Genomic DNA, 17,701 nt, shown 5'->3' with positions numbered 1-17,701 from the left:
ACCACTGAGAAAGACAGAAGCAACAATGTCAAGAGAACACCATCATCTCCAAATCACTATCCTGGCTTGGGAAATAAGTTGCTTCATTGCCACTGAATATCCTGAAATTCCCAACCCAACCCCACTGCAGTTCTTGTGATGGTGCTCCCACAAAGGTTCAGAATGGCAGCGTGCCACTTGTTTCTTAAGGCAACTAGAGATGCGCAATAAATACGGCCTTGCCAAAACTTCCCACATTTCAAGAATAATTTTTAAGTGACAAGTGATTTCCCAGAAAGACCAAAAGCACTTGCATACGTTAAATGTAGAGTCAGGGTCCAACCTGACTTCAGAACGCACAGACCAAAACTTGCTCTGCTTTTCTCTCAAATAATGCCCTGCCCTGATCATGGATTTAGGCTGCATTTGGACTACTGGTCTAAAGTGAAACTGTTTTGCATTGACATTATATTGTAAACCCAGTATGAATACATATACACAAACACAATACTATATCTTTGCAAAGGATTGCTGCCTGTTTATCTATGCAACAATATGCAACTTACTGAAGACAGGAGCGGCAGCGGCTGGCAGACCTGGGCAGAAGCTATTCCGGAACGCGAGCTGTAAAAGAGAGCGCAGGGCTCATGCCTCACTTACCTGAAGACAGGAGCGGTGGTGGCTGGCAGACCTACTCTCTCTCTCAGCATGCGCTGAGACTTGGAAAAAAAACTTAGTGACATCATGGGAAATCTGCAAGGTGATTGGTTGGGTGAGTAACAGGCGTTTTTTTTTTAAGCTATTTAAATGCAGTAAGGGGAAAGTTTTTTTTGTTGAAAAAAAAACCTCTAGTGATAAGGTGAGTACTACTAAAGTGTCTTTTATTGAATTCAGTGTAACTTATTAAGGACTTCAGATTGTAGTGGGCAGAACAAGTCCCCTAGTGTAATTAGTATTTTTAATTAAGGTAGTAACTAATTAATCGAAGGGTATGTCATGGCAGGAGAGCTCAGCCCCATGATATGCTCCTCCTGCACTATGTGGAAAATCAGGGACGCTTCTAGTGTCCCTGAGGACCATATGTGCATGAAGTGTATTCATCTGCAACTACTGGCGACCCGCATTACGGAACTGGAGCTGTGGGTGGATTCACTGTGGAGCATCCGCGAGGCTGAGAACATCGTGGATAGCACATTTAGCGAGGTGGTCACACCGCAGGTAATAGCTGCACAGGCAGAAAAGGGATGGGTGACCACCAGGCGGAGTAGTAGGCGCAGACAGGTAGTGCAGGAGTTCCCTGTGGCCAACCCCTCTCAAACAGACATACCGCTTTGGATACTGTTGGGCGGGATAACCTCCCGGGGAAAGCAGCAACAGCCAAGTTCGTGGCACCATGGAGGGCTCTGCTGCACAGCAGGGGAGGAAAAGGGGTGGAAGAGTTATAGTAATAGGGGATTCTATCGTAACGGTGCAGATAGGCATTTCTGTGGCCGCAAACGAGACTCCAGAATGGTATGTTGCCTCCCTGGTGCTAGGGTCAAGGATGTCACGGAGCGGCTGCAGGACATTCTGAAGGGGGTAGGGTGAGCAGTCAGAGGTCGTGAAATACATTGGTACCAACGACATAGGTAGAAAGAGGGATGAGGTCCTGTAACAAGAATTTAGGGAGCTAGGTAGCAGATTAAAACGCAGGACCTCAAAGATTGTAACCTCTGGATTACTCCCTGTGCCACATGCTAGCGAGTATAGGAATAGGAGGATAGAGCAGATGAATGCATGGCTGAGGAGATGGTGCAGGAGGGAGGGCTTTAGGTTCCTGGATCACTGAGTCTGTTTCTGGCAAAGGAGGGACCTGTACAAGTTGGATGGGTTGCACCTGAACTGGAATGGGACCAACATCCTTGCTGGGAGGTTTGCCAGTGCTATAAGGGGAGGGGTTAAACTAATTTGGCAGGGGGATGGGATACAGAGTGGAGGTACAGTAGGGGGTGAGGCACAGCCAAACATAGAAGAGAAACTGAGTCAGTCTGGAAGGCAAAGCAAATATAGACCTGTTAAGGCACAAGTGAAAAATGCAAGGCTGGATTGCATTTACTTTAATGCAAGGAGTCTTACGAATAAGGCAGATGAATTGAGGGCATTGATTAGCACATGGGATTATGATATTATTGCTATCACAGAGACTTGGCTGAGGGAGGGGCAGGACTGGCAACTCAAAATTCCAGGTTATAGAATCTTCAGGCACAATAGGGGAGGGGATAAAAGAGGAGGTGGCATTGCACTGTTGATCAAGGAATCAATTACTGCATTAAGGAGGGATGATATCTTAGAAGGTTCCTCAAATGAGACCGTATGGGTAGAACTTGAGAACAAAAAAAGGGGGGCATCATTTGACTGGGTGTGTACTACAGGCCTCCGACCAGTCAGGGAGAGACAGAGGAACAGATATGTAGGCAAATCTCAGAGAGGTGTAAAGATAATAGGGTATTAATAGTAGGGGATTTCAACTTACCTATTATGAACTGGGATAGTCTTGGTGCAAAAGACTTAAAGGGGGAGGAATTCTTAAAATGCATACAGGAGAGCTTTTTGAGCCAGTATGTAGAAAGTCCGACAAAAGAAGGGGCTGTACTGGACCTAATCCTAGGGAATGAAGCTAGACAAGTGGTAGAAGTATCAGTGGGGGCGCATTTTGGGGATAGTGACCATAACTCTAAGAATTAAGGTAGTTATGGAAAGGGCCAAAGACGGGCCAGAAATAAATGTACTGAATTGGGGAAAGGCCGATTTCAATTTGATAAAACAGGATCTGGCCAAAGTGGACTGGGAGCAGCTGCTTGTAGGAAAGTCTACATCAGGCCAGTGGGAGTCATTCAAAGAGGAAATAGTGAGAGTTCAGAGCCAACATGTACCTGTTAAGTTGAAGGGTAGGACCATCAAGTCCAGGGAACCCTGGATGTCAAGGGATATAGAGTATTGGATCAGGAAAAAAAAGGAGGCTTATGGCAGATTCGAAGTGCTGAAAACAGCGGAGGCACTCGAGGAATATAGAAAGTGTAGGGGGGTACTTAAAAAAGTAATTAGGAGAGCTAAGAGGGGATATGAAAAAACATTGGCGGGCAAGTTAAGGAAAATCCTAAGGCGTTTTATAAGTATATTAAGGGCAAGAGGATAATCAGGGAAAGAGTAGGGCCCATTAGGGACCAAAGTGGCAATGTGTGTGTGGAGCCAGAGGACACACGTGAGGTTTTAAATGATTACTTTTCATCTGTTTTCATTGTGGAGAATGACGATGTAGGTGTAGAGTTCAGGAAGGGGGATTGCGTTATACTTGAAAATATTAACATTGAAAGGGAGGAAGTATTAGATGTTATAGCAGGCTTAAAAGTGGATAAATCCCCACGCCCAGATGAGATGTATCCCAGGCTGTTATGTGAGGCAAGGGAGGTGATAGCAGGGGCTCTGACACAAATTTTCAGATCCTCTCTGGCCACCAGAGAGGTGCCAGAGGACTAGAGGACAGCAAATGTGGTACCATTATTCAAGAAGGGTAGCAGGGATAGGCCAGGTAATTACAGGCCGGTGAGTCTAACATCAGTGGTAGGGAAACTATTGGAAAAAATTCTGAAGGACAGGATTAATCTCCACTTGGAGAGGCAGGGATTAATCAGGGATAGTCAGCATGGCTTTGTCAGGGGGAGATCGTGTCTAACTAACTTGATTGATTTTTCGAGGAGGTGACTAGATGTGTGGATGAGGGTAAAGCAATTGATGTGGTCTACATGGACTTCAGTAAGGCTTTTGATAAGGTCCCGCATAGGAGATTGGTTAAGAAGGTAAGAGCCCATGAGATCCAGGGCAATTTGGCAAATTGGATGCAAAATTGGCTTCGTGGCAGGAAACAGAGGGTAATGGTCGAGGGTTGTTTTTGTGAGTGGAAGCCTGTGACCAGTGGCGTACCACAGGGATCAGTGCTGGGACCCTTGTTGTTTGTAGTGTACATGATTTAGATGTGAATATAGGAGGTATGATAAGTAAGCTCACAGATGACACGAAAATTGGTGTCGTAAATAGTGAGAAGGAAAGCCTTTGATTACAGGATATAGATGGGCTGGTTAGATGAACAGAGCAGTGGCAAATGGAATTTAATCCTGAGAAGTGTGAGGTGATGCATTTTGGGAGGACTAACAAGGCAAGGGAATATACAATGGATGGTAGGACCCCAGGAAGTACAGAAGGTCAGAGGGACCTTGGTGTACTTGTCCATAGATCACTGGAGGCAGCAGCACAGATAGATTAGGAAGGCATATGGGATACTTGCCTTTATTAGCCGAGGCATAGAATATAAGAGCAGGGAGGCTACGATGGAGCTGTATAAAACGCTAGTTAGGTCACAGCTGGAGTACAGTGTACAGTTCTGGGCACCACACTATAGGAAGGATGTGATTGCACTGGAGAGGGTGCAGAGGAGATTCTGTTGCCTGGGCTGGAGCATTTCAGCTATGAACAGACACTGAAAAGGCTAGGGTTGTTTTCCTTACAACAGAGAAGGATGAGGGGGGACATGATTGAGGTATATAAAATTATGAGGGGCATTGATAGGTTAGATAGGAAGATACGTTTTCCCTTAGTGGAGGGGTCAATATTCAGGGGGCATAGATTTAAGGTATGGGGTAGGAGGTTTAGAGGGGATTTGAGGAAAAAAATTTTCACCCAGAGGGTGGTTGGAATCTGGAACGCACTGCCTGAAGGGGTGGTGGAGGCAGGAACCCTCACAACATTTAAGAAGTATTTAGACGAGCACTTGAAACGTCATAACATACAAGGCTACTGGCCAAGTGCTGGAAAATGGGACTAGAATAGTTAGCTGCTTGATGGCCGGCACAGACACGATGGGCCGAAGGGCCTGTTTCTGTGCTGTATAACTCTATGATTCTATAATAAGACAGAGAAGTGTTGATCTTGTGCTTTTCAATCAATCCAAAGGAACCAAATGTCTGCTTCAGTTTTTGGTAGAAGTGCACAATCATGATATCTGTGTTTCTGTTGGGAAATATTTCTTGACGTGGTTTTAAGTATTTATTGCCCCAAATTAATACAGGATAATTTGCTGAGCTAGGAAGAACTGTGTTTATTTTTCCAGCGTGAAAGACATGTCACGGAAGCTCCACAGGGGTGAGTCAATTTCCAGTCCAACAAGAAAAACAAACTCCCATCTTCGTCCTGCTCACGACAGTTACCTTCATTACCTGTGTTCACGTCATTTACAAGTACAAATGCAGCACTCATGCAATTCGACTGGATAACGAAGAATGTTTTTCATAGAGGGATACAATTCTGTTGGTCCAGCACAAAGAAACGGCCGATCTTCATGTTATTTATTGTACTCACTGTTTCAGGTGTGTTGAGGAATTATAACGATCTCAGACATTTAATACTAAAATTATTTCATATTTATGCAATATCAGGACTCAACTTTTTATTTAAAAAAAAGCCTTGCACCTTCAGCAGAATATGCTAATTAAAGGTTAACAGACGTCATACATTGCTGCTGCCTGAAATCAGTCTTTTTTTTAAGTGTAGTGACGTAATAGGCGTGGTTTAGTTGCGATAATTCTCATTAGGTCCAACTAGAAATCATTAGAACACAATGTACAGGCAGTTCCTGACCCAATGAAACTCACTGCAACAGCCTGACATAACCAACCAGTTTCAGAGGCCACATGGACACTGCAAACAAGCTGCTGTCTTGTCCCTAAGGAAACAACCTTTCAGCAGCCAGTGCTATGAAGTAATGGCTCAGAAAACTCATGCAACTGACTCCAATTATTTCAACAAGGCCTCAAGGCCAAGAAAATGGTCATGATTTATTTATAAACAAGGCAGCAGGTTTGAGAATCCATACAAAAAGTGGCAAAAAGAGATTGATTTACAAGGTGAACAGCTTTTAACTGAATTTATTTTGCCAGCTCTTCTGTTCTGCGAAGATGATGCCCCATATATAATGCTGGACTTACTAACCACACACATATTGACAGCAGGTCCATGTATGAACAATCTGCTTGGGTGCCACTGTAGGTTGCAAATGATACACTCTGGTTAGCATGCATCTGACAGGATGATGAGAAGCCTCTTGTCAGCTGCGGGCCAGCTAAAGTCTCCGAGACAAAATGCACGGCCCCAGCTGACTAGTTAAAGAAAGCCTGGTGTGTTACAATTATACAGGCATATGACAAGCCTGTACGGCTGACTGACTTGAAAACTGATGACATGGCTTTAAACTGTGATACTCCTTACCTATTGTCACAAAACATCAATAAGCCAGCTTACGCACTGTTGTAAAATCATGATTTATTCCTTGGCCTTGAATATCTACTCGTACAGCTTGATGTTCAAAATACCTTCCACATCATGTTCATATGAAGCCAAAACCTGAATGCTGCACATAGAAAATCAGCATTCCTGCTCTTATCACAGTTAACTATCATCTTACCACTGAGGAACTATACTTCCAGTGATGATCTGAACCCCTTTGAAATTTAGAAATGTTTCCTATCAAACACTTTTTAAATGTACAATTTTACTGTTTTTGCGTTAGCAACACATATTTCAAACAATGTCTGGAGAACAGCTTGAAACAATACCAACAAATCTGGTCAGGCTGGAATTTTAAAATAATATTTACACCTCATGTGATTTCCAGCATCACTGCTCTCAGATAATGGGGGGTGGATTACAGCAGTATGCAGGCACTTGCATGGCCAGCACTGGGAATTTCAGAAAATTGTAATTCACGTTCCAGAAACAGAATCTGCATTCTAATGTACTGACAACCAGCAGAACGTAACTTTTAACAAATATGCGAGTAAAACCGAGAAGGGTCCCCCTGCACAATTGGCTCTCATGTAAAGATTGTCTGCTCAACTGTAAGCCTCCTCACCACAATGCGACATTTCAGACAACCCATGAAGGTGACAGGATGGATAACATTTTCGATCACATCACAACTCATCTTTAAAATAGTTTGCATTCAACCTGCAGGATATACTTGAGCCTGTATTATGTTTTAAAAATGAACTTTATTTTATACTTGATCAAAAACTTTGCTAAATCTACATAAATAACTTGAAACGAGCTTTAAATCAAAAAAATCAAATATATTTATCGCTATAAAGTTTTATACAAGCAATACATGTTTTGTTCAGTTTATACTTTATTTCTCACATCACTATTTTTGTTCAACACTATTTTCATCATATTTATCTGGCATGCATGGCTATTATTTTAACCTATATGCATAGTTACCTCTCAGTTTTCAAAATGCTTAACGGTACTCCTATCCCCCAGCCTCCATTTCCCAGTGCTGTTCCTCCAGGTGGTACAGGAAATATGGAAACAGAAGGCCCATTGGGGCTGTTCCATCACTGCATTAGACCAAAGTTGCTCTGCATCTCAATTTAATTTACCAGCTCTTGATCCATATCCCTTGATACTCTGAGCTAATAAAAATCTATCCCAATCTTGAAAATGTTAATTGACCCAGCCTTTGGGGAAGTGAGCTCCAGATTTTTATTACCCTATGTGTGGAAAAAATGCTTCCCATTTTCACTCTGAAATGAACCCTTATTTTAAGATTATGGCACTCCCCCACCACACCCCCCATTCTGGACTTCCCGCACCAGAGAATATAGTTTTTCTGCACCAACCCTAACAGATCCCTTAATAACATTTAAACACCTCAATTACATCAACCTTCTAAACTCAAGGGAATACAGGACAAATTTATGCAAGATATCCTTATAATCTAAGCCTTTAAATTTATCATTCTGGTCAATCGAGGTAAATTTTATTTTAAATTTGCTAAACTTTTATTTGACACCATGTTAGGTTTATCTTAAATTAATGTGATTTCATTTCACTACAGCCACCATTATATGCTCCAGACATATCTTATTCTTCTCTCTGGGCTTGACCATCTGTAATGTCATAGACCCCCTTCCCACTATAGTGGACATAAAAATTATGAGCAGAAGTAGGCCATTTGGCCCCTCTAGCCTGCTCCACCATTCAGTAAGATCATGGTTGATCTGCTTGTGTTTCGAATTCCACTCTCCCATCTACCCCCGATAATCTTTGATTCCCTTGCCTAACAAGAATCTATCTACCTCTGCCTTAAAAATATTCCTGCCTCCACCACCTTCTGAGGCAGAGAGTTCCAAAGGTGCACAACCCTCAGAGAAAAAATTTCTCCTCATCTTTGTTCTAAAAGGGCGGCCCCTAATTTTAAAACAGTGCCCCTTAGTTCTGGACTCACACACAAGAGGAAACATCCTCTTCACATCCACCTTGTCAAGAATGTTCACTATCTTATAAACTTCAATCAAGTCTCCTCTTACTCTTCTAAACTCCAATGAAAACAAGCCCAGTCTGTCCAACCTTTCCTCATAAGGCAACCCGCTCATTCCAGGTATCAATCTAGAAAACCTCCTCTGAACCGCCTCCAATGCATTTACATCCTTCCTTAAATAAGGAGACCAAAGCTGCACACAGTATTTGAGATGTGTTCTCACCAATGACCTGTATAACTGAAGCATAACATCCTTACTTTTATTTTCAATTCCTCTCATAATAAAGCATAGCATTCCATTAGCCTTCTTTATTACTTGGCACTGTGTTATGGCCACCTTCTTCCTGTTGGAGGTGCTCACCACTGCCCCACTTGGGCCTTGAAAAGCTGGCTATCTCTCCTCCCCTTTTAGAGATGTTCATTTGGCTGCTCCCAAGCTGGCATCCTGGTCCCTCTTGTTCAAAGGTTTCCTTCCCAGCACCATGTGGGTTGGGGAAAAGAGGATGACACCGTCTGAGGTTGTGAGGACAGGCATCAAGCAAGGGAGCAGGGGTGCCAGACCTTCACATTTCTTTCTGCTGCCATCCTGCACCTCAAGTTCAATCGCCCCCACAAATGACAGAACACTTGCATGCTGCTTTGTTAGTCAAATCCCTCTCCACACCTGCTGTAGGATACCAGCTGTAGGACAAAAATCACAATGGGATGGGCGACTCAAAACAGGCCTGTGGCCCTGGCCAGAATTCCACCACATTCGCCAGCTTGTACTACTCACCTGAAAATCCAGCTGCAACGGCCCGAGGCTTCTTACCCACCTGCTAACCTACACCCGACAACAGAAAATGCAGCCTGCAGTCCTCAACGGCTCTCTTCTCCACCATACTACCCACCACCAGAAAGGAAAGAGAAAGCTAGAGAAGGGGATGTAGAGAGAAAAAAGCAGGAAGCAGCGAGAAAAAGACACAGAGAGAGAATGTATGCTGACTTGCCATGACTAATGCCATAGGAGATCCACTGATATAAATACATATATATATTATTTGAGCCCTGTGGAATTGCTTACAGCTAATCAGAGATTTTACATGAACATAGGTGTTATGAAAGGAGCAGGGTGAGAGGTCCTGAGTTCTGGAAGCATTGAGTCCAGTCTTGGGGAACTTCAGGGACTAGTCCATATGTTTGTCATCACTGGAATGGGAAGCGGAGCAACTAACAGAATTGGGAGCAGCAGAGGCTAGCAGTACTGAGTATGATCAGGTTCTAGTTGCAGGAGGAGGCTGTATCTAGCAGCCTTGGTAGAAAAGGAACCAAGAGACAGGATTACAAACTGCCCTTGGTCCCTGCGAGCTGAAAAATGGGTTTGAAAATGAAGTAAAGCGTCAGGAAGGCAAGGCAGCCTCCAATCTATAATAAAAGCAAATACTGCAGATGCTGGAAATCTGAAATAAAAACAAAAAATGCTGGAAATACTCAGCAGGTCTGACAGCATCTGTGGAGAGAGAAGCAGAGTTAACGTTTCAGGACAGTGAAAGGTTCTGATGAAAGGTCACTGACCTGAAACGGTAACACTTCTGAAGGAAGGAGCAGAATCTGATCAATTTCTTTCCCTTGTGTCCTTCCAAACGCCAGCACCCACCATGTTGGATCTGATTATCCAACTTCCACACTCTGCACCCCACAATACTCCAACACCTTTAAAAACTCAATTCACACAGATCCCCCTCACGAGTGCTCTCCCTTCTTTCCAACATCCCAGGATTGCAATATCAATGCTCCCAAATTCCAGCAAACTTTTCTAACAGCCAAACGACAGCCAATAACCCAGTCAACAACGCACCATAACTGCAACCAAATACCACCATTGCTCTGACTTAATGCATCAAACCCAGTGTTCCTATTTGTCCCATGATCCTTTTCCCAGTACTCACATAAATAAGCTCCCAGATACAAGAACCCTAATCTCTCTGCTCTCAAGTCACCAGGACTCCCATTCCAGTGCTACCAGACCCCTAGATGTGTCCTATTGCTTCCAAACCCTAGAAGGCCCTGTCACCACAGCCAAACATAACCTCAAGTAACTTCCCTTCTCACCCAAGATTTCATGCCCCAAGATCACCGTCCCTCCAAATCCAGACTCCCAGAACACCGCTCAGTACATTTATATCCAAGAACTGCTCTCCAACTAATCCCAGACTCAAGGATTCCCCTTCCCCAATACTCTTACACACCACTCCACCTATGCCTCATCTCTTTCGCACCACACAGAATTGCGTGCGCTGATCCAAAACTTTTAACAAACACAGATAACCACCTGTATTTGCATCTCACCTTTAAGGTAGCAAAACATCAGAAAGCGTTTCCCAGGTGTGTTGTCACACAAAATTTAACACAAAGCCACATAAGGAGATATCAGGACAAATGACCAAAGGCTTGGTTGAAGAGGTAAGTTTTAAGAAGTAGAGATAAAGGCTGAGAGATTTATGGAAGAAATTCCAGAGCTTAGGGCCTAGGCAGCTAAAGACATGACAGTCAATGGTGGAGCGATTAAAATCAGGGATACGCAAGAGGCCAGAACTGGAAGAGCACAGAGATCTCAATTGTTGTAGGCCTGGATGAGGTTACAGAGATAGGGAGGAGCGAAACTACAGATCGATCCTTATTCTAATTTTATGATTGTGCTAGTTTTTTGAATAGATAATTGCTCCCATTGCGGACATTTTAGCTAACACAGTAAACACCTAACATTATGGATGGACTCACCGCAAAACAGGCTAAATTTCAGAGGATGAACGATTTACAAAAACAACATTTTGTTTGAGGGCCTCACTTATTAATATTTCGGAAAGGTAGCCAATTCTATTTTTAAGCTTCAATAGGTTACCATAACACTTATGCAATTTAAACCTAATCTTACATCAATCAAAACCATCAGATTGAGGCACTTTGAGTCTCTTTTCAAAAACTGTTTGAAGCTTCTAGTCACGTTAGAATAACATTAACAATGTATTCAAATTCTGAATTTCCTGACAGTACAATGCCCTCCGGCTAGCTAGTCAGAGGGCCTGAGGGATAATTCAAAACTTATATGACACAAGGTTAATTCTTTCAACTGATACAAGATTTAATAATTCTAAAATAAAAAAAATTGGGGTGGCAATGAGGGAAGAGAATTATGAAAAATTTTAAATGTTGAATAGTTCTCTAGAAAAGAGAAGACTGAGGGGTGACCGGTTAGAGATCATTAAAATTATGAAAGGGTTTGATAGGGTAGACACAGAGAAGTTGTTTTAATTTGTGGGGAAAATCAAAGCAAGGAGCCATAAATATAATATAATCACTAATAAATCCAATAGGGAATTCAAGAGAAACTTCTTTACCCAGAAAGTTAGAATGGTTACAATGTGGAATTTGTTACCGCAAGAAGTAGCTGAGGCAAACTGCATAGATGTCTTTAAGGAGAAGTTAGATGAACATATGAGGGAGAAAGGAATAAAGGTTAAGCTGATAAGGTTAGATGAAGATGGGTGGGTGGAGGTTTGTGTGGAGCATAAATGGATCAGCTGGGCTGAATGGCCTGTTTCTATGCTGTACATTCTACGTAAAAATTAGTGCCATTAACAAACAGGGTCAAGTGAGATGATCTTGTACCAGAAGAAATTAAAATATTTACAAATATAGATGCATGTAACACTGGTATAGGAACAAACAGGTGTTTGTGGAGTATTTAACTTGCTGTGGGTAATTATATTTAATTACTCAGCACCATTCCAGCATGATCCTATTAAATTATATTAGTTGTCAGATGAATTAATTGCTAAATGTATGATATAGTTGGTTTTTTGTAAAATTTGGAAAAAGGGAACAATTTTTAACTCATGCTATACTGACAAAATTGGATAAAGGGCATGAAAGAAATTATATATTTAAAAAACAAATTCAACCTGGAGTCACTTGAAATTCGAAATCAATCACTGAGGATTGTTGGATATCATAAGATGCATTTAGTTTGACCCTTCAAATTCTAGTGACAAAAATTCAAACAACTTATTTTCTAGGCTTCCCAATTATAAATACAGATTTACTTGAGTTTATTGTGGTAAAATCTAAAACTACAAACTGTATATGGCAGCATGCCAAATGTCTAAATGCAGGGGCAGAACGAAGGCTGCAAATCTGTGCATCCAGCACTGCTAATCTCAACACAAACCAACTTTAAAAAAAAAAAATGTCCTACTCCAGAATCTATGGAACCATTAATTTCAAAAGCCTACAAGATAGATTCAAACAATGTGCCTACCTCCCACAAGGGAAACTTGAGCACCGACCTTGAAGCACTTAGGTTCTTATCACCCGTTACCCTGTGATACCAACTGTAACTAGACGATAACTGCTGGATGACATCACACTTTGGTCTGCATGAAAGGTCGTAAACATTTCACACAAAGTCAACTTTCAAGATAACTGTTGTTACTGCTCCCTGCGGAGAAGAGCGTATGATACAGACAAGGTGGGGGGATGGGGGAGGTATGGCGGGGTGAGCAAGTGGGGGAATAGAGAATTCCTACAAGTACTTGAGAAAAGGTTTTCAGGTGAACATTCTCCGAGCAAATATGAACAAAGAACAAAAACATGGCAGTTGCTGGAAATCTGAAACAAAAACAGAAAATGCTGTCAGCACTCAGCAGGTCAGGCAGCACCTGCAGAGAGAAAAGACTAGTCAATGCATCAGAAGTGCAGACCCATTTCAAGACCCTTTGTCTTTCCCTGTACCTGAAACGTTAATTAGTTTATTCTCTCCATAGATGTTGCCTCAAGTGCTGGGTGTTTACAACATATTCTGTTTTTGTTTCTGTATCTGTAGGTTAGGTTCTGAAGCATATCTTCCCAGCATACTTGCTATGATCTTTCATTTATATTTCTTGGTCACAGCAACTGCTTTTAGCTTCCACTGAACACAGTTAAGGCAAAGATTAACTGAATTTCACCAGCACGGACATAAAAGGACAAAAACAAGAGAGACACACACAACTTACAAAGTAAGAGATTTGATTACTACCTGCTGGAACGGTAAATTATGAGAATTATTGAAACTACAGAGGAGTCTGAAAACAATTCCCAACTGAAGAAAGATGAATTCACATGACCAGACATGCTACTGAACACGGGTGGGGGCAGAGGGTGCATGTTAAGAGAGGAAAGAAAGAATACTTGTTAACTAACTATTACAATAGATTCACCCAGGTGCAATATTTGTTTTAACATATTGCATCTTGCACCAGAAATTATAAAGACTCCTGCTGGAGAGAAATGGCTTCTTTTGAAAAGAGAGGCTCTTGCAAAATAATGAGGGAGGTGATTATCTTAATTTCAGTAGCAAGAATTGCTGCTAGCAAGAAAGAAAGTCGACAGAAAGACTGCAGTGCACTTTAAATGCTTCAATACGTTCCACTTGGTAGAGGGATTCAGGGAATACACAACTTTATGGGCACTGGCAGAAGACAGGGTTGGAGATCGCTAACAATTGGAAATCAGACACTGGGACTCATGGTAACCACATTATTAGTCACCGTCAAGGGTGTTGGAGCATCTATGATTGACCATGAATGAATGTTAAGAACTGAAAGACTTCAAATAGGTCTGAGAAGTTGGGAAGAATTCAAAGCCCTTATGTTGCAATCAAAATCCCTGTAAATAAACAAAATGGCCCATTTGTGTTGAATGGAATCAGTTCCAATCTTGAAAACAACTTTTTTTGGAATTCAATTGATGTCACGTCTATTTAAACTAAGTCGGATTATATTGAGGCATTCGGAATCTCAACAGGTTAGTCTGGAACTTCACTAATCTCTGGAGACAGCTGAATTTTGTCTTATAGAATATATAAAGACTTATTTGTAATGAAGTATAGGAGATATCTAGAATTGATCCCCTCTACTGTGCAGTAAAGGCCTGTTCATTTTGGTTGCCAAGCTAATAGCTGGCTTTGAATTACCTAAGCACTAGAACAGGCCTTGAGAATACTAGGTTCCACTATGACTGCAGAGCCTTGCCAAGTGGCAGGACCGTATCTCCAACACAGAAGTCCTCGAGGCGGCCAACATCCCCAGCTTGTACACACTACTGAGTCAGCGGCGCTTGAGATGGCTTGGCCATGTGAGCCGCATTGAAGATGGCAGGATCCCCAAAGACACATTGTACAGCGAGCTCGCCACTGTTATCAGACCCATCGGCCGTCCACGTCTCCGCTTTAAAGACGTCTGCAAACGCGACATGAAATCCTGTGACATTGATCACAAGTCGTGGGAGTCAGTTGCCAGCGTTCGCCAGAGCTGGCGGGCAGCCATAAAGACAGGGCTAAAATGTGGCGAGTCGAAGAGACTTAGTAGTTGGCAGGAAAAAAGACAGTGGCGCAAGGGGAGAGCCAACTGTGTAACAGCCCCGACAAACAAATTTCTCTGCAGCACCTGTGGAAGAGCCCGTCACTCTAGAATTGGCCTTTATAGCCACTCCAGGCGCTGCTTCACAAACCACTGACCACCTCCAGGCGCGTATCCATTGTCTCTCGAGATAAGGAGGCCCAAAAGAAAGAAAAAAAAGTAGAGCCTTGAAACACGATAGAAATAGTCCCACTTCAATCACAAAGCATTAGCAGCCTTTTTCTAAAACAGTAATATTACAATCTTCCCAACCTACTACTCAGAAGCAGAAATCAATTTACTTATTACATCTTGAGGTAACCATTATCAAGGTCTTTGCTTTCTCTCAAGTAGCCTTGGCAGTGCGAGGCCCAAGCGAGTAAAGAACACAAAAGCCCTCAAGAATCTTCTACATCAGCTGCAAGACAGTTAAATAAGCACTGAAGAGTCAAAAACCTCTCATCTCCTGATAACCAGCAATAATTAATTTATCTGAATATAGCCAAGTAGCCCTTGTATAGCTTGAACTTTTGTACGTACAAAAGTCAAGTCAAAGCCATCTCTCATTCAGTGCTTTGATATTGCCTAGCAAGAATGGAAAGGGATAAATCTTTTGTGTGTAGATCAGAGAGAGAAAAAGCTGGCAAATGAAAAAAATCCCCTTTCCCATTAGGTTACAAAAGTACTCACAGTGCTAAGTTTACTGGAGGTAATAATAATACGTCGTTCGTGCAGCATACTGGCATAAAGTTGCAACATGTTGTTGACATCCACAGCAACAAAATATTCAGTCATATTTCTCTGCAACGTGTAAATGAAAAATTAATTGTAAGCAAATTATGCAATATAAGACAATTCTGCTTCATTTGAAAATTTCGTTGCATGAGTTAGATCTGGAATTCTTTTTTTTTATAGCCAAGGGTGTTTATTTAGATTTAATACTGTTGCACGTCTATAAAAGTAGGCAAATACATTTGTTTCAAATTTATGTTTTGCTTTAAAACAAACAGCTCCAAAATGTTATTTATCAATCAATATGAAGTTATTCTCTCAAACTCAATCATTGCAAAAATGACAAACAAAAGTGTTGGAAATTTAGATGAATGCACATTCCCAGAATTCTAAATGGTGAGTTTATATATTTGAGCAATTTCAGCAAATTGGATTTGGAGGAATTTGTTGTCCATGATTTTATTAAAGCCACTAAAATCTGCACGCCCATTTTTATTTTGGAGGCAGTGACTGATGCCACAGTCGAGTTCCAAAGTTACCAGCAGCTCTCTTGCACTTCATGGTCGACCCCAGACAGCGTCTTTACTTCATCATGTACACCTACCTTCCAGCATGGGTTAATGGTGTATTGACCAGGAACACCCACTGGAACTAAAATCTTGCAAGAGTCAAAATCTGCTTACTTGCTTCACACATGCATTACTTCTAGATTAAAACTCATGTCCAACTGCACCTCAAAGCTGAACTCCTAATGAGGCTAAACTCCACATTCTTCTGGTTTTGCACACGTCATTGGCTTCTCGCAGCTCGAAATTCAATTGGATTAAATCTAATCTTAAATACATCTACATGGTAAAAAGAACATTAATAGGCCATTTTTAAACCACCACGAGTTACTGACTAACCTTTTTGGAACAGATACCATTACAAATTATATTTTGATTTAACGTTCATAATGATTGATTTTATTCAGAAGCACATTTCTAACCATTTCTGGTCTGTTATATTTTGGACATTGAACCCTGAAAACATATAGGAAAAGATTTGGCCATCAAGCAAATAAAATACACTCAGCACAAATGTTCGAGGCTGAGGATGATTGGCAATGATTTTTTCAAGTGCTATTCGGTAAAATAGCCTTCATACTCTCCTAAAAACTGAGCAACCTGGAATGAAAACCATGCTCTATTGTTCACACTACTTACACTTTCAGGTATTGTAGGCAGTCCACTCGTATCAGGGGTAATGAAGTACGAATGCTGCATAAAAAGATAAAAGGTATTACCTAAACTGCATCCAGACACAATAAAGCAAATAAGGAAGAAAATCTGAAAATGATTCCAAATCTGCATTATAATCAATAACTCTTGTCTCCCATCAGCATGATTAAACGATGAAAATTTAAAACAAAAAATGAAAAAGGACAAACGGCAAAAATAGGTATCAGTATCAACTAAATCTACACTTGTGTCATTGAAAATTTACAGGAAACATTGTAAACATATTTGCAGAATTATTAGATGCATATCAACATCCCAAAAAGTATTCTTCAAAAAAAACTCCAGGTTGCTTTTCTTAGACCAGAATGAGAAGTATTAAAACAAAAGGATATTGTCATTAAACATTTTGCATTTTCTAACATGTATGTTCCCATGTTCACCAACAACTATCAAGTTAAATGGGCTTTTGTTATAAAGAAAGATGAATCACATACCAAGTGCAAGGGACACAGAACACAAATATTTAAGGAAACTTTGGAGAATCAGTTTTCCATCGATAGGACATTAGTGTCAATGAAAATTGCTGATTTTGCATGTTGTGTGCACTTTTACGGACCCTGATTATTACTATGGGTGCCACAGTATTACAACAAATGGATGCATAGAGTACCTACACTAACATGCAATGTCTTACATGCTAGTGACAATCTTCATGACACTCTTGGGGAGGGGCAAGTGTTGGGGGAGAGGAAGAACAAAGATTGTGTTCAACACCTTAAGTGACCTAATGGGTAAAAGCATCATTGGCGAAGCACCAAGCCAAAAGGATAAGATCCTAGGTTTGATTCCCAGGGTGTACACAGTTAGTTAATCTCTAGCAGACAAGTGCTACCACTGAGCCAATGCTGACACCAAGTTGAATTTATTTTTTTTTTAAAGTATGCCTGCCTACAAGGCAGAGACTACAGGGGAGCACCTTGACCAATACAATTTGAAAAACTATCTTA

At 41.4% G+C, this 17,701-nt stretch overlaps 1 protein-coding gene across 3 annotated transcripts in view; it reads right to left on the bottom strand.

Moving 5' to 3' along the window:
• Positions 1–17,701, bottom strand: part of dennd1b (DENN/MADD domain containing 1B) — a 303,360-nt gene that overhangs the window by 107,970 nt on the left and 177,689 nt on the right. For all 3 annotated transcript variants that reach the window (XM_068037699.1, XM_068037701.1, XM_068037700.1), the window contains 2 exons: positions 16,680–16,733; positions 15,433–15,543 (listed from right to left, as the gene is read on the bottom strand). In XM_068037699.1, the coding sequence (XP_067893800.1) occupies positions 15,433–15,543; positions 16,680–16,733 (165 nt within the window). The remainder of the gene's footprint in view (positions 1–15,432; positions 15,544–16,679; positions 16,734–17,701) is intronic.

The sequence above is a fragment of the Heterodontus francisci genome, chromosome 8 (genome assembly GCF_036365525.1).
Source record: "Heterodontus francisci isolate sHetFra1 chromosome 8, sHetFra1.hap1, whole genome shotgun sequence".
In the NCBI taxonomy this organism is placed as follows: domain Eukaryota; kingdom Metazoa; phylum Chordata; class Chondrichthyes; order Heterodontiformes; family Heterodontidae; genus Heterodontus; species Heterodontus francisci.
Note: the sequence above shows the minus strand (reverse complement) of the source record. Positions and strands in the feature narration are given on the sequence as shown.